Raw genomic sequence first — 22,172 nt, 5'->3', positions numbered from 1 at the left:
TGAATGGGTTTTGATTTGTCAATATGCATAGAATAGAATAGAAAGTACTTTATTGATCCCTGGGGGAAATTCAGCACCACAGTTCGCTCACAATAAACAATAAACACTTGGGTATTTTTTACATGTGAATAATATAAATACAGTCTAATATACAGCATTATTCACAATGTGAATAACATAAATACAGTCTATTATACAGCATTATTCACATGTGAATAACATAAATACAGTCTATTATACAGCATTATTCACATGTGGATAACATAAATGTAGTATATTATACAGCATTATTCACATGTGAATAACATAAATACAGTCTACTATACAGCATTATTCACATGTGAATAACATAAATGTAGTATATTATACAGCATTATTCACATGTGAATAACATAAATACAGTCTATTATACAGCATTATTCACATGTGAATAACATAAATACAGTCTATTTTACAGCATTATTCACACGTGAATAACATAAATACAGTCTATTATACAGCATTATTCACACGTGAATAATATAAATACAGTCTATTATACAGCATTATTCACATGTGAATAATATAAATACAGTCTATTATACAGCATTATTCACACGTGAATAATATAAATACAGTCTATTATACAGCATTATTCACATGTGAATAATATAAATACAGTCTATTATACAGCATTATTCACGTGTGAATAATATAAATACAGTCTATTATACAGCATTATTCACATGTGAAACACATGAATACAGTCTATTATACAGCATTATTCACATGTGAATAATATAAATGCAGTCTATTATACAGCATTATTCACACATGAATAATATAAATACAGTCTATTATACAGCATTATTCACATGTGAATAATATAAATACAGTCGATTATACCGCATTATTCACATGTGAATAATATAAATACAGTCTATTATAAAGCATTATTCACATGTGAATAACATAAATACAGTCTATTATACAGCATTATTCACATGTGAATAATATACATACAGTCTACTATACAGCATTATTCGTGTGTTAATAATATAAATACAGTGTATTATACAGCATTATTCACATGTGAATAACATAAATACAGTCTATTATACAGCCTTATTCACATGTGAATAATATACATACAGTCTATTATACAGCATTATTCACATGTGAATAATATAAATACAGTCTATTATACAGCATTATTCACATGTGAATAATATAAATACAGTAAAGTATTTATATTATACAATATATATATACAATAATGTATGAAGCCAGCGTTGAAAGTCAATGCTGTTAATAAACAATATGTTGATGAAAATGTGTTTTTTATTAATTACGCTTTTAAACTAGCGAGCTCGCTGTCGAAAGCAGGGACCCAGGGTGGACCACTCATCTGTGCATCAGTTGGGGACGTCTCTGCGCTGCTGACTTGTCTCCACTCAAGATGATCTCCTGCGGGTCCCACTATGGACTGGACTCTCACTATTATGTTAGATCCACTATGGACTGGACTCTCACTATTATGTTAGATCCACTATGGACTAGACTCTCACTATTATGTTAGATCCACTATGGACTGGACTCTCACTATTATGTTAGATCCACTATGGACTGGACTCTCACTATTATGTTATATCCACTATGGACTGGACTCTCACTATTATGTTAGATCCACTATGGACTGGACTCTCACTATTATGTTAGATCCACTATGGACTGGACTCTCACAATATTATGTTAGATCCACTATGGACTGGACTCTCACAATATTATGTTAGATCCACTATGTACTGGACTCTCACAATATTATGTTAGATCCACTATGTACTGGACTCTCACATTATTATGCTAGATCCACTCGACGTCCATTGCACCGGTGGCGTGTGAATGCTCCAATGCTGAAGTTGAACTGAAATGCTGACAGAATGTAGTATGAATGTAAGAATAGTTTGAATGTTGGAATGGTTTGAATGTTGAAAAGTTTGAATTTCCAGGGAAACCGTAATTTGGTTTGGAACTTGGGAAAGTGTTAGTTTGAATGTCCAGGATGAGTGGAATGTATTGATGTTGGAATGGTTTGAATAAATGTAAAAATTTTGGAAGTGTGCAACTTGGAAAAAATGTCCCATTCATTTCAATGGGAACTTCCTGGAAATTTGGGAATTTTGGGAAAAGCGGGATTTAAAAACAATAATAATTAGGAGCATGAATGTCCTGAATGAGCTGAATTGGTTGGTGTTGGAATTGTTTAAATCGGTCAAGAAATGTTGAATTAGTAACAGTTTTTATTTGAGGAATTCCTGGAATTTTGGGAAAACCGGGAAAAATTCTAGTTCCTTAACCAACTTTGGTTTTTGTCCTGAATATGAGGAGTGTTTTGACGTTGGTTGAAATGGGTTGAATCGGTTGAAAAATGTGAAAATTGTCAAAGTTTGAAAAATGGCCAATTCATTTTGAATGGGGAAAAATGTCCCGAAAAACCTGGAATTCTGGTAAATCTGGGAATTTTTGGAATTTGTCAAGGGAAAGCCCGCGAATCCCAAATAGGCTGAATGAACAGTTTGAAGTGGGAACGGTTCGAATCGGGTGAAAAATATGGAAGGTAGAGCGTGCCAAAATCTGGAGAATAAGAAGAAGTTTAATCATTTAAAATAAGTTTTAAGTTGAAGAATAAATAGATGCATTTTGGTGTATAAAACCATATGTGAGGTAGATCCCCTCTGATTGGTCAATGTAATAAATAGTATCTCCCCTGCACTACACTAACACTTCTTGTTTCTAACCGGACTGTGAAATGTTGCAGTTTCAGGCTGTTTAGCCCCGCCCCCTTCTCCCTTGTTGTGATTCCTCCCCCTCCTCCCCCCATGTCTTGTTTTGTTTGTTTTGCTCTCCCTCTCCTCCCGCCGGGGTTGCCACCCGACTGCTGGCTGTGGCTTCTCCTGATTGGTGGGCTTCTTGGAAATAGGGCGGAGCTTCTTTTTTTTTTTTTTAATCCGAGTGTGGAGAGAGCACATACACACTCTCTCTGCTGTCAGAGAGCCTTCAGTCTCCACCTGGAACCGTCCGCCTTATCGCTTGCGAAAACGGCAACCTTTTGTCTTTCCCCGTTGCTTTTGACGAGCATCGTCCCACTTTGGAGAACCAGGTCATCTTGCACACAAAAAAAAGGGGCCCTGAGGAAACAATAACCGCAGGGGCTCCTCCGACCCGCAGCGTGTGGACCACATTGCGTGAAGAGGCTAATGCCCGCCGAAGTGTGGTCAGGGCCAGAGGAGGATGAGTCCGGCCGTCGAGGCTGAGGCCCAGCGAGCCAAGGTTGCGGAGATGCAGCAGCAGCAACGCCCGCAGTGCTACACGGAGAAAGGGGTCATACTTGAGCCCTTCATCCACCAGGTGGGGGGGCATTCGTGCGTCCTGCGCTTCGGCGAGCAGACCATCTGCAAGCCGCTCATCCCCCGCGAGCATCAGTTCTACAAGAGCCTGCCGGCCGAGATGAGGAGCTTCACCCCGCAGTACAGAGGTAGGGACTATACCGGAACCATTATAAGGGGAACATGAGGGCAGGGGACACCGGATATGACATGTGTCGTGTGTCGGACACGGGAAACAGGGAAAAGTAAGAGCGGGAATAAAAGACAATAAACCTTCTTGGATTTACACGGTATGAAACAAAAGTTGAAAAGGAATTTTACCTTTTTTAACCTCATTATACTATTGGCTAAGTTTTATATTCATAAATGTACGTTTCTCAATACCCAACCTGTTTTTTGTGCCTTTAATAAAGAATTAGAACTCTACGTTAAAACACTCTCTACCTCTAATAATCAAAAAGCTGTGAAAACAATGATGCTGTGTTCCAAATTTAAATTATTTACTTGAACTTGTGTGAGCCTATAGCACTGCACTTTGTTTTATATATGTATGTATATATATTAGGGGTGTAACGGTGCACAAAAATGTCGGTTCGGTACGTACCTCGGCTTAGAGGTCACGGTTCGGTTCATTTTCGGTACAGTAAGAAAACAACAAAATATAAATTTTTGGGTTACTTATTTACCAAATTTGCAAAATCTTCCACCAAAAATATTTTTCTTAGTGGAATATTTGATGTGAAGTAATCTGAACCTTGGATAGGTCAATAATTCATAATAACATTGATTTTGATTCAATATTATGTTTTGAGCAATGACAGTTTGAAAGAAAAAAAAACAGCTTTGTTTTATTAGTCAACATTGCAACTTTTTCTAAATTACATTTAACCCTTTAAGCTTTTTTATTTCACTTTTCTTATGTTTTTGTTTATTTTAATAGTATTTTTAGAATGTGTTGTGGGCCTTTAAAACATTAGCTGTGGGCTGCAAATGGCCTCCGGGGCACACTTTTGACATCCCTGCTATAGATAATAAAAAATTAAATCTGATAAATCTATGGATAAAAAGCAGAGCCTGGCGACGCATGCGCGTTTATCATAACTCTCTCGCTCTCTCTGTCTCTGCCCCTCCCTCACCAATGCTGCTGCGCGCACAATTTGTTTTGTTTCTAACCCCTTCTTAACCCTGAACGTACATTGAAAATACACTCAACCCTAACTCAAAATGCCGGACATTTGAGGCATTTAAGAAACTCCGCCCTGACAGCTCCGCAAAAGAGGACATGTCCGGTGAAAAGAGGACGTATGGTCAGTCTATTGTAGCCCGTTAGCTGCTAGCATGCCGTGTGTTGTGCCTCAGTGTGAATTGTTAACACAACGTGCGTTACGCTACTTCATATGTCCGTGTGGAAACTCGTTCGGTACACCTCCGAACCGAACCGGAACCCCCGTATGGAAACGGTTCAAAATACAAATACAAGTACCGTTACATCCCTTATATATATATATATATATATATATATATATATATATATATATATATATATATATATATATATATATATATATATATATATATATATATATATATATATATATATATATATATATATATATATATATATATATATATATATATATATATATATATATATATACTGTCTATCTGTGTTGGCCCTGCAATGATGTGGCGACTTGTCCAGGGTGTACGCCGCCTTCCGCCCAATTGCAGCTGAGATAAGCTCCAGCGACCCCAAAAGGGACAAGCGGTAGAAGATGGATGGATGGGGATATATATATATATATATATATATATATATATATATATATATATATATATATATATATATATTGCATTCTATTTTAGTTACTTTATTGAGTTTACAACCCCTTGGCGCTGATTTGTACTTATTTTTTATTATTATTATTTCTCGATTGTTTGTAAATGTTGCAGTTTATAAGTAAAGGTTTATAAAATCAATTTTAAAAAAAGACTAAGCTTTCAGTGGCGTCGAAGTGTAGGGGTTTTAAGCAAGGATGATGTCCGGGGGCCCGAAGGCCATTTAAATATGTCATTTATGAAAACATTTTGAAAATAAAATAGGTATAGTTTTTAAAGTCGAATTTTAAGGCTGCTTGAATCCAGCGGTGTGCCGTCAGGTCCAGCAAGTCCTTCTCTGCTGGCCTAACATAACCACAAATCATGATCATAATTAAAGATGAAAGTATTTTTTTTATTTTTACTGTTAAATGCATCCCCGCTGGATGCATTAAACAATGTAACAAGGTTTTCCAAAATAAATCAACTCAAGTTATGGAAAAAAATGCCAACATGGCACTGCCATATTTATTATTGAAGTCACAAAGTGCATTATTTTTTTTAACATGCCTCAAAACAGCAGCTTGGAATTTGGGATATGCTCTCCCTGAGAGAGCATGAGGAGGTTGAGGTTTTGATTGATTGATTGAGACTTTTATTAGTAGGTTGCACAGTGAAGTACATATTCCGTACAAATGACCACTAAATGGTAACACCCGAATAAGTTTTTCAACTTGTTTAAGTCGGGGTCCACTTAAATTGATTCATGATACAGATATATACTATCATATATACTATCATCATAATACAGTCATCACACAAGATAATCACAATGAATTATTTACAATCAGGGGAGGGGGGGGGGGGTTAGGATATGGACATAGAGAGAGAGAGAGAGAGAGATCAGAATGCATAAGAAAAAGTATCTGCATTTGATTGTTTACATTTGATTGTTAGCAATCCGGGGAGGGTGTTAGTTTAGGGTTGTAGCTGCCTGGAGGTGAACTTTTATTGCGGTTTTGAAGGAGGATAGAGATGCCCTTTCTTTTATACCTGTTGGGAGCGCATTCCACATTGATGTGGCATAGAAAGAGAATGAGTTAAGACCTTTGTTAGTTCGGAATTTGGGTTTAACGTGGTTAGTGGAGCTCCCCCTGGTGTTGTGGTTATGGCGGTCATTTACGTTAAGGAAGTAGTTTGACATGTACTTCGGTATCAGGGAGGTGTAGCGGATTTTATAGACTAGGCTCAGTGCAAGTTGTTTAACTCTGTCCTCCACCTTGAGCCAGCCCACTTTAGAGAAGTGGGTAGGAGTGAGGTGGGATCTGGGGTGGAGGTCTAGCAGTAACCTGACTAGCTTGTTCTGAGATGTTTGGAGTTTAGATTTGAGGGTTTTGGAGGTGCTAGGGTACCAGGAGGTGCATGCGTAATCGAAAGATAAGGTGGGCGGGGGGTGTAAATTGTAGCGTCCCGGAAGAGTTAGTGCTGCAAGGGGTTCTGGGTATTTGTTTTGTTGTGTTTATGTTGTGTTACTGTGCGGATGTTGTCCCGAAATGTGTTTGTCATTCTTGTTTGGTGTGAGTTCACAGTGTGGCGCATATTTCTAACAGTGTTAAAGTTGTTTATACCTACACTCTCAGTGTGACCTGTATGGCTGTCGACCAAGTATGCTTTGCATTCACTTGTGTGTGTGAAAAGCCGTAGATATGTGATTGGGCCGGCACGCAAAGGCAGTGCCTTTAAGGTTTATTAGCACTCTGTACTTCTCCCTACGTCCGTGTACACAGCGGCGTTTTAAAAAGTCATACATTTTACTTTTTGAAACCGATACCGATAATTTTGAAACCGATAATTGCCGATATTACATTTTAAAGCATTCATCGTCCGATAATATCGGCAGTCCGATATTATCGGACATCTACAAATATTATCCTTGGCTCCACCAATGAATGAATAAAAACAACAACAAAAAATAAATATAGAAATATAGAAACAATATTAAAAAGAATATTATTAAAAACGATTTTAAAGGGTAAAACCAATTAAAACAATACATTTAAAAACACAGAGGACCACACAACTCGCGTAGTGTTAAAAGCCAGATATCGTCTGGCTTTTAATCCGTATCGTCGCGAAACGTTTTTTTTTGCTGGCCTGTATTTGCACAGGTAAGTCAGGCGGGTGTTTTGTTTCCTCGGCCCGCACATGAAAAGGGATACGAGCTGGTTCACATGCAGACATCCAAGGAGGCACTTAGAGGTCACCTGGAATGGTTGACGTCAGACAACCTGAGCCAAAGCACGCCACACCTGATTGACACTTTGCGGGAACATTTAGAGGACACAGTGGGACAGGTTTAACATGTCAGCCTCGGGGCACACGTAACACGCTCCGCCGGTTTGCAGCTCGCAAGTTGGCCCTTTAGGTAGAACATTCGACCAAAAAAAACAAGACTAGACTACAGCTGGCTATTGTGCACCGTCATAGATGAGATATAATACAACCCTGTGTTTGCTGATTGTGTCCAATTGAAAGGAGCAATCATGTGACCACAAAAGGGTCTAATCTTATCTTATTCCCGTCTTTTGTGTTGTTGTCTGCCGGCATTGATTCTGCCCTCAGTCAGCATCTTTGCCACCTTTATCTTTATTCCCACGTCCTTCCTCGCCACGGGGTCAACGTGTGCATCGTCACTAGCGGAGAACGGGGCGATTGTTTTGAAATGCAGATGGACATCTGTGTGTTTGCTATCTGTGTGTTTACATTAATAGTGTGCTTTACGTGTGGTAGCAAATAGTGCCTTTTCTCTGTTGCTTCCTGGGTTGTCTCACAGAAGAACTTTTTGTGTCCTATTTTTTTAACTATATTTTCATATGTTGCCACTAGAGATGTCCGATAATATCGGACGATAAATGCTTTCAAATGTAATATCGGAAATTATCGGTATCTGTTTCAAAAAGTAAGATGTATGACTTTTTTAAACGCAGCTGTACGGAGCGGTACACGGACGTAGGGAGAAGTACAGAGCGCCAATAAACCTTAAAGGCACTGCCTTTGCGTGCCGGCCCAATCACATAATATCTACGACTTTTCACACACACACACACAAGTGAATGCAAGGCATACTTGGTCAACAGCCATACAGGTCACACTGAGGGTGTCCGTATAAACAACTTTAACACTGTTACAAATATGCGCCACACTGTGAACCCACACCAAACAAGAATGACAAACACATTTCGGGAGAACATCCGCACCGTAACACAACAGAACAAATGCCCAGAACCCCTTGCAGCACTAACTCTTCCGGGACGCTACAATATACACCCCCCCCCCCCCCCCCCCGCTACACCCAACCCCCAAAACCCCGCCCACCTCAAACTCCTAAATTCCAAGCTGCTGTTTTGAGGCATGTTAAAAAAAAATAATGCACTTTGTGACTTCAATAATAAATATGGCAGTGCCATGTTGGCATTTTTTTTCCATAACTTGAGTTGATTTATTTTGGAAAACCTTGTTACATTGTTTAATGCATCCAGCGGGGTATCACAACAAAATTAGGCATAATAATGTGTTAATTCCACGACTATATATCGGTATCGGTTGATATCGGAATCGGTAATTAAGAGTTGGACAATATCGGAATATCGGCAAAAAAGCCATTATCGGACATCTCTAGTTGCCACCATTTCACATGACATCACATTGACTGTCAACCAGTGGTTCTTAAACTTTTTTCACCAAGGACCACTTCAGAAAACACTCGGCTCTCCGAGTACCACCATATTGACTAACCTTTAAAATACAGTACCGTAGTAGGCCCAAGTATTTATTAAAAACAAGGCGGAGCTGTATTTAATATTTTTACACGAAGTTTGAACAGTAACAATGTGTTTGGATATTTTATTACCGTATTTTCCGTATTATAGAAAACAAATATTTTCCATATATTACCCGCACCGGACTATAAGCCACAGATATATACGTTGTGTAATGAGTTATTTACACAGAAAGATTTTATAAATGTTTATTTACATACCTTAATTGTTTCCAAATGCTGCCAGTAAAACGGCTGATCAAACAAAACAGAAGTCATCGTCATGGACCCGCTAGCTGCGGAAGCTAGCTCTCCAATCAGCTAAACAGATTCAATAACTCCACGGTGACGTTTTGGTGAATTTACCAAGTAATTTGTGAAACTGAAACAATACAAAAAGAATGCTATTGTAAGTTAATAATACTAACACAGACACTCGTAAATGTGTTAGCATATTAGCTAATGATAATGACTAGCGTCATTACATCATGATAGCACGTAAAAATATGCATGAAAACACTCCTACAGACATCACACATGGGAATTTTTAGTAAGTATTAACAGTTCTAGTTATATTGTAAAAACCTACAAACGTTGCTTGGAGTTGTGAATGAAGAATCCTTAGTAGAAACGCTATGGACGGCGAGAAGACTGAAAGGGACTTTACTTCCGGAAGTTCACTACAGCACCTGCAAATTCTTTCAATAGATGACGCCACTTGGGTTTTTTGGACATCTTTGTGTATTATGGCATTCAGGGAAGAAAAATCCATAAGTTAGCCGCACCGTTTTACCAGCCGCAGGGTTCAAAGTGTAGGGAAAAAGTAGCGGCTTAGAGTTTGGTATTTACAGTAAGTGATTCTTTGACGTGCCATAGTCTGAGAATCGCTGCTCTTGGCTACCTGTTGATATATTTGCTGGTGTCCTACCCTCACAATGCGTCATGTCAGAAATAAAACCATGCGAAGCAACAGTGACGACATGGCGTCACCTGTCGTTCCAGGTGTCGTGTCCGTGAGCTTCGAAGAGGATGAAGAAGGGGACCTCTGCCTCATCGCCTACCCGCTCCGCAGCGACCCGGCGGCCGACCTGGAGAACAAGGACCCCTCGGCCGACAGTGAGCCCAAGAGCAAGATGCTCAAGTGGAGCAAAATGACGGCGTCCTCGCCCCTGGCGGAGAACGATAACCTCAGCAAAGACGGGCGTGGTCGCCACTCCCGCAAAGATAAGAGGTGAGAAGAAAATTGACTTACAAGTACAGCCTCATCATGTCTGCATTGTTGAATGTTTTTTGCATGTATGTCCTGACAACCAGCGTCCTCTACAGTGGACATTTGTGTTTAGCAAGATGTGACGTTTGCGAACGAGTCAAATCTTTTGAATGGCTCTTTTTAAGTAAACCAATAGAATCTCTGTGGGGCGGTATAGCTCGGTTGGTAGAGTGGCCGTGCCAGCAACTTGAGGGTTGCAGGTTCGATCCCCGCTTCCGCCATCCTAGTCACTGCTGTTGTGTTCTTGGGCAAGACACTTTACCCACCTGCTCCCAGTGCCACCCACACTGGTTTAAATGGAACTTAGATATTGGGTTTCACTATGTAAAGCGCTTTGAGTCACTAGAGAAAAAGCGCTATATAAATATAATTCACTTCACTTCTCGTTAGCGTTTGCGAGCCATTTTGTATACAAATTGCCCAAGCATGTGCGCTTAAATTTTTTTTTATTCACATCCAAATTGCGATGGGCTTTTAGCTCGGCAGTCAGCACAGTTGCCCCTCATGCCAGCGACCTGGGTTTGAGTCCCGGGCGGAACACTTCGGAAAAACTTTTGTTAAATGAGTGCACGGCCGCTACATAAATAAATTCCTAATTTTGAAAAATCTGTTGTTTAAAAAAAAAAAAAAAAAAAAAAGTTTTAAAAAGTCGTTTTTATGCCATCTCAATGATTTTGGCTGCACATTTTGATTGATTGATTGATTACTTGAAACTTTTATTAGTAGATTGCACATATTCCGTACAATTGACCACTAAATGGTAACACCCGAATACATTTTTCAACTTGTTTAAGTCAGGGTCCACGTTAATCAATTCATGTCATACGTCAGCAACCAAAAGTAGGTTTTATAATCTGCCAGTTTTGAAACGATTTTATTATAATTAGTATAGCAAATAATACTTGGTGAGAATTGGTTTGAATCAAGAATCGTGTTAAAGCGAGAATCGATTCTGAATCGTATTGTCACCCCAAGAATCGAATCGTAAGGTGCCCAGAGATTGCCACCTGTAACATCCAACTGGCCTGGAAAATGAGTCAGAGTCACAGCGGTTTTTTTTGGGGTTTTTTTCTTATTTATTTATTTTTTTCTTATTTTCTTATTCTAATTTTTTTATACACGTTTTTATTTATTTTATTGTGGCTCGTATTCCTTTTATTTGTGTTTTATCGTTGTATGTTTTTTCTTCTGTGATATGGATCCCCCTGGGTCTTAAATTTAAAAAATTACTATAATCTTAGGCGATCTCAGATTACCCTTTTTCAGTTCCAGGATTCAAGGAACTTTATTGTCATACTGAGACACATGAGATGGCACAACATTTACCGTATTTTTCAGATTATAAGTCGCAGGTTTTTTTCATACCATATTTTTCGGAGTATAAATCGCTCCGGAGTATAAGTCGCACCGGCCGAAAATGCATAATAAAGAAGGAAAAAAACATATATAAATCGCACTGGAGTATAAGTCGCATTTTTGGGGAAATGTATTTGATAAAACCCAACACCAAGAATAGACATTTGAAAGGCAATTTAAAATAAATAAAGAATAGTGAACAACAGGCTGAATAAGTGTACGTTATATGAGGCATAAATAACCAACTGAGAATGTGCCTGGTATGTTAACGTAACATTATGGTAAGAGTCATTCAAATAACTATAAGATATAGAACATGCTATACGTTTACCAAACAATCTGTCACTCCTAATCGCTAAATCCCATGAAATCTTATACGTCTAGTCTCTTACGTGAATGAGATAAATAATACTATTTGATATTTTACGCTAATGTGTTAATTTCACACATAAGTCGCTCCTGAGTATAAGTCGCACCCCCGGCCAAACTATGAAAAAAAACTGCGACTTATAGTCCGAAAAATACGGTAGTTTGGCCGGGGGTGCGACTTATACTCTGGAACGACTTATGTGTGAAATTATTAACACATTACCGTAAAATATCAAATAATATTATTTATCTCATTTACGTAAGAGACTAGGCGTACATCAGCAATCGTCACACACACACACGTCAACCAATAAAAATTTGGCGGGGGCGGGTCATGGCAGAAGTGCATTGTGGAAAAGAAAAAAAAAGATGCTACCTGCTACTACTTCCGTACCTATGAAAATTGATCATTTCAACATTGGCGGTAACTTATAAAAACTGAGAAGGGTTGAACAAAAATGGCACCGAAAAAGTAAATCATATACTGCAGATTACAAGCTGGAAGTAGTGAAATATGCAGCAGGAAACAGCAATCAAGCAGCAGAAAGAAAGTTTGGAGTAAACGAGAAACTTCCCCAAAAAATGTGACTTATATATGGTTTTTTCCTTCTTATTATGCATTTTCGGCCGGTGCGACTTATACTCCGAAAAATACGGTAGTACCCAAGGCCCCAGATCTTAGTGATTTTGCACTGATTTTCTTTTCGATCCGATACTGAGTAAAATTCAGGCTGGTACCAACGATACCGATCCGATACTTTGTGCAAACATACCTAATATGTCTGCTAAAGTTGTGTATTTCAAATAGTAACATGCCTCATAGCACAGAGAATACAAGACCGAGTTTTTTTATTTATTTATATTGAGGTAGTGGCATGAGTTAAAGTTAAAGTACCAATGATTGTCACACACACACTAGGTGTGGTGAAATTTGTCCTCTGCATTTGACCCACCCCCTAAGAGGTGAGGGGAGCAGTGGGCAGCAGCAGTGCCGTGCCCGGGAATAATTTTTGGTGATTTAACCCCCAATTCCAACCCTTGATGCTGAGTGCCAAGCAGGGAGGCAATGGCTCCCATTTTTATAGTATTTGGTATGACTCGGCCGGGGTTTGAACTCACAACCTACCGATATCAGGGCGGACACGCTAACCGTCAAGCTACTGTAATAAAAGAGGAAAAAATCATACAAAGTACACAAAAAGGTGTTTCAAACCATAAAAACGGTAATTAGTAAAATAATGAAAGCATTAAAAAATGCATTATTAAGAACTACCATCCCAGCAGGCACAAGACATTAAAACAATGTGGAGAACTTGTTGAATTAGGAGGGAACCCACCCACCGTGATGCCCAATTTTACGCTTCCTAATTTTTATTGTAGTTTTAATAATAATTTTGTAGTGCCATAAATCTCTAAAAGAGACCAAAAATGTCCACTGCAGAAGACGCTGGTCCTCAAAGGGTATAAACTAAACGTTATTGTCATATGGAGGGAATAACTTATGGACTGGTCATGAGACCCTGTTTTAAAATGTGGCATCCTCTCCTCCCAACAGCGCTCACAAGCTGCTGGAGGACGTGGAGCTGGAGTGGCTGCAGCAGGCCGAGGTGCTGTACTACCGCCTGGAGCACAGCCACAGCAATGCTGTGCCGCAGCTCAAACACAACCCTTGGAGCCTCAAGTGTCACCAGCAGCACCTTCAGAGGATGAAGGAGAACGCCAAGCACCGGAATCAATACAGTATCCTTTCGGCAATGGCATCGTGCAAAGTAGGGATGGGCGATACGGCCTGAAATCTATATCGCGGTATACATTGGAGCCTCTTCCGATAACAACATATATCACAAAATATTCTTTGTCATGTAAATGATATGCAAGCATTTCAAAACAGGCTACAAAGGCTCCTGATTTAACAATGCAGTGACATATTGCGTTATTTTGTATTATTTTCTCAAAACTATTAATAATCTATTTGTTAATTTACTGTTAATAGTTGGGTGTGACATGATTCTATTTACATTTCTGTTAAAATGTAATAAACACTTGTTTGGATACTTTACACTAATTTTGGGCAATACCCCAGATTTGTGTATCGATCCAATACCTAGTAGTTACTGAGGCAGAATTGGCTATACCACTTTTTTAATCATAGAGCCATTGTTGAGCCACCTAAGGGGCTGCCAAAAAATATCTGTTTCTAAGCTGTGGGCCGTACTCAGTTGTAATACACTTTTCCACCACTTGTGGCAGTCATGACAATATCAAACAAACAGAAGAAGTCATAGAGTAGGTTCTTAAGCGCAAAAATTATGACTAAAGCGGTAAAGCTGTATTTTTTTTTACACTTGGATTTTATTGACAGTTTATTTAATAAACATATACATCATTATTATTATTTTTATTTAGTTTAAATTAATTTATTTTGGAACTGCATAATTGTATGTAAAACATTTTTTGCAGTATATTTGATTAGTATTTCTTTTGTAATCAGCCTGACCTAAGCCTTAAAAATGATCTTTATGATTAACACGTGCCTTCGTATCCTTAGACTAGGTGCATCCTGTTAAACTGTAATTAGGTTAGGTGTAATTATTGAATACGATTAAAATCAAGTGTAAGATTACTAATTCAGTGTTGATATTTGAGTGGGGCCCTTCTGTAGTTTGAAAAGTTGGGCCTTGAGGTCAAACAGGTTAGGAAACCCTGGGCTATATTCACACTTAAACTTTTAAGGATTATTAAATGATAAAAATGTTTGATCACAACTGTAATCCGACCATACAAATTAATATTTTAATTATTTTATTTTTCCTTATATTCAAAATTCATTATGAAGTCAATAGTGCAAAATAACTTAGCAACGTATTTCTTACATTTGTAAACAATAACAAAAACTAAAAAATATTTTGTGATTCTAAAAAAATATATATCTAATCACTGTAGTATCGACCGTATACTGATATCGTTACTGTCAATATTAGTATCGAGCCACCCACCTCTGCTTACATTCAAGAGCTCTAGCTTAGCAGTTATCAATGCTTTTGTGTATCCTCCTATGGCGTGTAGTGCAGCATGTTTATCTATTCCTTGTCCTCCAGTGATAAAGTTACATGTAAGAAACACAGTTTATTTTTTTCGCCGTGGGGTCGAAGGTTACAAGCTGCACTGGAGGGACGTTATTTTAACTATAACTTATTATAGCATTTTGCATGTAAATATTTCTCATAAAAAAAGACTTCATAATGTTTATGTCCACAATTCTTCTAAACTGGTTTATTCATTGTGATGTTTTATGAGACCAGAAACATGATTAAATATGCACCCATTCCGGTTTTAAAATACAAACGTCATCATATTTAACTGCATGTTGCTTTATTGTGTGCATGAGAAAAACGTCAACATAAGTCACATCTGTGTAAAAAAATTAAGTTTGCATGCTCCAAAAGTGCAACACCCAGACTTTTAAAGCTATTTTGAGCATTGGAGGCTGAACGTGCATTATCACGATACAGCGATAGTATTAAATGCTCTGTCGGCCAAATTTTATATCAAAATCAGAATCGTTTTTATTGCCATTGTTTGAGAATGGGTTCATTTCATTTTTTTATTTATCTCCTTCATTGATGTGCATCTTTGATCGATAGACAATTAAACCTCAGAAACTAAACACATTTACACACCAATGCCTGAGAAGGAGCAGGATGAAGAAAAATCTTATATTTTCCTGCCCCCTTCAACATAACACGTAGTCTTATTTAATGGATAACATACAAACCAAACAAATATATCCAATTATAATGAAAACAAACAAAAAAACACAACAAGTGCAAAACTTCATGAAGTATACAAACCGAACAAAAAAAGTAATATACACCTCACGGGATGATACAAAACAAATACAAAACCAGACAAAAAAACAAGTAAAATAATCAATATAAAGCAAAATGGAAACTCTTATGGCTGTCCATATGATCTTATTGTTCTGTTTTTTTCAATTGAAATATATTTTTAGTCTTTTATCTAATTGTAAAGAGAATTCCATAGTTTAACGCCCACCACTGATATGCACATTTGTTTTAAAGTTGTCCTTGAATACTGATGTTTGAAATGACCTTTTCTTCTATGCTCTTCATTCTCAGAAGTGATGACAAACATTTTTTGTAAATTTGCTGGTAATGTTTTACTTTTTAGCCTTAAACAAACTAGGAATTTTTCTCGGTGGAATCGTGCAACATAAAACACATATAACACAGAATATAATTTTTATCCTTGAAATATCCCCAAAATTGTGGCGCAAAGCGTTTTTTTATAGCGCACACAATCGTCGGGCTATCAGTGGCTGACTATAACACAATAACCAACTATCAATGTCGCTTTACTAAAAGACTCAGATTAGTGACTTGGTGTGAGCGTGGCAAACGCACAATGCGACAATCCAACGTGTCTTGGGGATGTCGTGTGCCGACAAAAAAACCCCGCTGAGACCACAATTCCTCCGCTGTCCTCCTTGATTCAATTTCCCAGAATTCATCCTGCTGGAGAACCTGACGTGGCGGCACACAGTGCCGTGTGTGCTGGACCTGAAGATGGGCACTCGGCAGCACGGAGACGACGCCTCCGAGGAGAAGAAAGCCGTGCAGATCCGCAAGTGCCAGCAGAGCACGTCGGCATCGATAGGCGTCCGACTCTGCGGCATGCAGGTATGATGTGGACTAAGGTTGTCTAGCGCAGTGGTTCCCAACCACCGGTCCGCGGTCCGGTACCGGTCCGTGGACCGATTGGTACCGGACCGCGGCCGGACAAGAAATGAAAAAAAAAATAAAATAAAAAAATATTTTTTATTTTTATTTTTTTATTAAATCAACATAAAAAACACAATATATACAGTATATGTCAATATAAATCAATACAGTCTGCAGGGATACAGTCCGTAAGCACACACATGATTGTATTTCTTTATGACAAAAAAAAAAAAAAAAAAAATTTTTTTTTTTTTACTACCCCCCCCTCCCCGGTCCGTGGGACACATTTTCAAGCGCTGACCGGTCCGCAAGTACAAAAAGGTTGGGGACCACTGGTCTAGCGCAGTGTTTTTCAACCACTGTGGCGTGAGATACAGTCTGGTGTGCTGTGGGAGATGATCTAATTTTACCTATTTGGGTTAAAAATATTTTTTGCCAACCAGTAATTATAATCCGCAAATAATAATAATAATAATAAATGTTATTTGTAAAAAGCACTTTACATTGAGTAAACAACCTCAAAGTGCTACAGTGTATTAAACAAATAATAAAATAAAAATAAAAAGATAAATAAAAATAAAAACTAGAACAGCCAAATAGCTAAAACTAGTATGCATATATCTAAAAAAAAAAAAAAGGCTTTTTTAAAAACAAGGGTTTTTAAGCCTTTTTTAAAAGCATCCACAGTCTGTGGTGCCCTCAGGTGGTCAGGGAGAGTGTTCCACAGTTGTTGAGTGTCGGTGCTGTCTAGAGCTCGGCAGAGTAACCGTGTAATACTCTTCCATATCAGTAGGTGGCAGCCGGTAGCTAATTGCATTGTAGATGTCAGAAACAGCGGAAGGCAGGGTGCAGGTAAAAAGGTATCTAATGCTTAAACCAAAAATAAACAAAAGGTTTGTGCCCCTAAGAAAAGGCATTGAAGGTTGCCCCTAAGAAAAGGCATTGAAGCTTAGGGAAAGCTGTGCAGATCGAAACTAAAACTGAACCGGCTATAAAGTAAACAAAAACAGAATACTGGACGACAGCAAAGACTTACTGTAGAGCAAAGACGGAGTACATCCGAACATGACATGACAATCAACAATGTCCCCACAAAGACGGATACAAACAACTGAAATATTCTTGATTGCTCAAACAGAGTAGATGGGGGAAATATCGCTTAAAGGAAGACACGAAACTGCTACAGGAAAATACCAAAAAAAAAAAAGAGAAAAAGCCACCAAAATAGGAGTGCAAGACAAGAACTAAAACACTACACACAGGAAAACAGCAAAAAACTCAAAATAAGTCACGGCGTGATGTGACAGGTGGTGACAGTACACCTACTTTGAGACAAGAGCTATAGTGGTGCATGCTTGGTTATGGTTTAAAGTCATATCCAATGACGTTTTACTGTCAACTGAGTTTTGTTTTTTAATGATTTCTGCTGGCGGCGTGCCTCCGCATTTTTTCAATGCAAAAAATGTGCCTTGGCTCAAAAAAGGTAGAAAAACACTGCTCTAGCGGCACCAAAACGTATGTCGATACTTTACAAAAGCTCGCCAACTGGGCAACAGAAGAGGAGCAAACAGGTTACGAAGGCTCCTAATTTAGCTGCTGTCGTATGCAGTAACATTGTGTCATGAGGTGGGGGGGGGTATATTGTAGCGTCCCGGAAGAGTTAGTGCTGCAAGGGGTTCTGGGTATTTGTTCTGTTGTGTTTATGTCGTGTCACGGTGCGGATGTTCTCCCGAAATGTGTTTGTCATTCTTGTTTGGTGTGGGTTCACAGTGTGGGCACGTATTTGTAACAGTGTTAAAGTTGTTTATACGACCGCCCTCAGTGTGACCTGTATGGCTGTTGACCAAGTATGCCTTGCATTCACTTGTGTGTGTGTGTGAAAAGCTGTAGATATTATGTGATTGGGTGTACACAGCAGTGTTTTAAAAAGTCATACATTTTACATTTCGAAACCAATACCGATAATTTTGAAACCGATACTGATAATTTCCCATATTACATTTTAAAGCATTTATCGGCCATCTCTAGTTCTTTACAAGTGCATGTAAACTTTTGACCACGACTGTACATAGAGTTAACATTGACAGCTCTACTTTTTACGGCTTCTGTATGTTAATATGTTGTAGTTTTGGCAAAAAACGCATTGTATTATTCTAATATGCCGTCCAATATCCATGTATCGACATCTCATTTCTAAATTCTCCATGATGTCGTCTGTGTGCCACCAGGTGTATCAGTCGGACACGGGCCACCTGATGTTCATGAACAAGTACCACGGCCGCAAGCTCACCTCGGAGGACTTCAAGGAGGCGTTGCTGCAGTTCTTCCACAGCGGACGCCGCCTGCGACACGAGCTCCTCTCCCCGGTGCTGCGTCGCCTCAGAGACATGCAAGCCGCGCTGGAGGCCTGCGAGTCCTACCGCTTCTACTCCAGCTCCCTGCTCATCATCTACGACGGGGCGCCACACCGCAAACACACGCGCCGGCGCACCGAGAGCGGCCTCTCGGAGGGAGACGAGGAGGAGGACGACGATGAGGAGGAGGAGGACGCTGATCCAGAACTGGAGGAGGAGGAGGAAGTAGCGGGCGCTCTTGATTTCCCCCGCCGTCCCTCCTCATCAGGGGATGACAGCAGCAGTTGTTCTAGTAGCAGCAGCAGCAGTAGTAGCAGCAGTAGTAGTAGCAGCAATGGCGGCAGCTGCATGTCCCATTCAAGCCCTCGCAGCCCCACGGTGGACGTGAGGATGATAGACTTTGCTCACACCACCTGCAGACATTACTGCGAGGACAGCGTGGTCCACGAGGGCCAGGACAGCGGCTACATCTTTGGCCTCCAGAACCTGATCGCCATCATCTCCGAGCTGGAGGACCACCGCTCGGGCTAGACCGAGTTGTCCGTCACACACACACACACACACGCACACACTCTTGTATTTCTTACCTTCTTGAGACCTCCGAAAAATGCCTACCTCTTTAGGACCAACCTTTTCTAGATATAAAAAGATTTGTATTTACAATATTAATAATATATACATTCTATGCAAATATGAAAAAGGTAAGCTTTTAGTTAAATTTTTTTTTTTTTTAAATCTTAATTATTCACTTCAAGTTATTACAGTATGTCTCGATAACATATTTATTTTTATTTTTTTTAATTAATTTTGGCCAAAGGGGCCGCATTTCAATTTCTTACACACACTTGTTATTTCATATGTTGACCAGAGGGGGAGCACTTTTGAAACCGACACACAGTCCATTTGAAAAATCCCTCATTTTGACAGATTTCACCACCAGGGGTGCAAATGAGACATACGCTATTAGATGCAATGGTTATTAGTATTGGGACCATAAAAGGGACAAGCGGTAGAAAATGGATGGATGGATGGATGGATGGATTTATGTCCTAACTTGTTCACCGGTCCTCATATGGAAGCTACTTTTCCTTGTTGATGTCTCAAGAAGGGTAGAAATACAACAACAACAACACACACACACACTTACACACACTCTTGTATTTCTGACCTTCTTGAGACCTGAGAAAAATGCCTACCTCTTTAGGACCACCCTTTCTAGATATATAAAGATTTGTATTTACAACTTTAATAATATATACAAACCAGGCAAATACGAAAAAGGCAAGCTTTTAGTAAAAAAAATTTATTTTGAATTTTTTGTTTGTAAATGGTTTTTAGTCTTACTGTAATAACTTGAAGTAAATAATTATGTCTCAATATACATACTTATTTTGAAGAAGTTAATTTAACTTACTGATGTGTATTTCTATAGGCTAGTAAGGTAGGCTGCAGAAGCAAGGTAGCCGAAACTTGTCAGGTACAAAACTTTACCTTACTAGCCTATATAAATCAACCATTTATAAACATATATATTTTTTAAATTTTTATTTAATTTTGGCCAAAGGGGCCGCATTTTTTTGAATATTTTGTTTGTAATTGGTTTTCTAATCTTCATTATTCACTTCGTTATTACAGTATGTCTCGATAACATATTTATTTTATTTTTTTGAATTAATTTTGGCCAAAGGGGCCGCATTTCAATTTCTTACACACACACTTGTTATTTCATATGTTGACCAGAGGGGGAGCACTTCAAAAAAATGTTACACACGTATTTCATATGTTGACCAGAGGGGGAGCACTTTTAAAACCGACACACAGTCCATTTGAAAAATCCCTCCTTTTTGGGACCACCCTCGTTTTGATAGATTTCACCACCAGGGGTGCAAATGAGACATTCTCTATTAGTTTCCCTAATTTTCCATGATTTCGGCCCTAACTTGTTCACCGGTCCTCACATGGACGGTACTTTTCCTTGTTGATGTCTCAAGAAGGGTAGAAATACAACAACACACACACACAAAACACATTCTTGTATCTGTGACCTTCTTGAGACCTTCCGAAAAATGCCTACCTCTTTAAGACCACCCTTTGTAGATATATAAAGATTTGTATTTGCTACATTAATAATATATACATACTATACTAATATAAAAAAGTAGGCTTTTAATTATTTTATTTTTTATGTATATATATTTTTTTTGTAATTGGGTTTTAATCTTCATTATTCAATTTTTTACAGTATGTCTCTATATACATATTTATTTTATTTTTTTTAAATTAATTTTGGCCAAAGGGGTTGCATTTCCATTTCTTACACACACTTGTTATTACATATGTTGGCCAGAGGGGGAGCACTTCAAATTTTTCCTCACACTTGTTATTTCATATGTTGACCAAAAGGGGGAGCACTTTTAAAAGCGACACACAGTCCATTTGAAAAATCTCTCCTTTTTGGGACCACCCTCGTTTTGATAGATTTCACCACCAGGGGTGCAAATGAGACATTCTCTATTAGTTTTCCATGATTTCGGCCCTAACTTGTTCACCGGTCCTCATATGGACGCTACTTTTCCTTGTTGCTGTCTCAAGAAGGGTAGAAATTCAAGAACACTACATCTGACGCTTTGACGCCCACTGGGCAACAGAAGAGGAGCAAAATTCCACTTCCTGTTTGGGTTTAGTTGGCGCTCTACAATGTTCCGTGCTGTCTGCTGTTTGTTTTAGCGTTGAAAGAGTCACTTTCAACACCCGGGGGGGGGGAAAAGGGTCGCTTGCAAAATAAATCTGAGGAAGGATGATTTCCAAAGAGAGTTGGCACTTAAACACATTCAGTGTATGCAGCTTGAATAATCATCTTTGACTTCCAGAGGCTATATTCCTATCAAGCTAGAGACATATTTATTTATTGGACTAAGTCTCGTCGAGTCAACTAACGCTTCAAATGTAAGAAGGGAGATCGCTACATTCCACGTTATTACTATAATGATATTCATTGATCTATGTTTGGATACCTCTATCTTGCATATCTGTTTTGTCCAGTTTCATGGGGGAAGAATAAAGACTTTTGGTTTGTGTTAA

General features: G+C 38.7%; 1 protein-coding gene across 1 annotated transcript; it reads left to right on the top strand.

The window, feature by feature from the left end:
• Nucleotides 1-2,973: 2,973 nt before the first annotated feature.
• On the top strand, nt 2,974-22,172 carry LOC133648544 (inositol hexakisphosphate kinase 2-like). Its single transcript, XM_062044742.1, has 5 exons — nt 2,974-3,514; nt 10,003-10,231; nt 13,551-13,735; nt 16,520-16,695; nt 18,966-22,172. Exons 1-5 carry the CDS (start codon nt 3,271-3,273, stop codon nt 19,620-19,622), a joined length of 1,491 nt encoding a protein of 496 aa, XP_061900726.1. The 5' UTR covers nt 2,974-3,270; the 3' UTR covers nt 19,623-22,172.

This window comes from Entelurus aequoreus, linkage group LG01 (assembly GCF_033978785.1).
Source record: "Entelurus aequoreus isolate RoL-2023_Sb linkage group LG01, RoL_Eaeq_v1.1, whole genome shotgun sequence".
Classification (NCBI taxonomy): domain Eukaryota; kingdom Metazoa; phylum Chordata; class Actinopteri; order Syngnathiformes; family Syngnathidae; genus Entelurus; species Entelurus aequoreus.
Note: the sequence above shows the minus strand (reverse complement) of the source record. Positions and strands in the feature narration are given on the sequence as shown.

Coding starts and splice junctions, on each gene's coding strand:
- LOC133648544 (XM_062044742.1), top strand. CDS start 3,271: ATGAGTCCGGCCGTCGAGGCTGAGGCCCAGCGAGCCAAGGTTGCGGAG. Junction 3,515..10,002: donor CTTCACCCCGCAGTACAGAG/GTAGGGACTATA, acceptor CTGTCGTTCCAG/GTGTCGTGTCCGTGAGCTTC. Junction 10,232..13,550: donor CACTCCCGCAAAGATAAGAG/GTGAGAAGAAAA, acceptor TCCTCCCAACAG/CGCTCACAAGCTGCTGGAGG.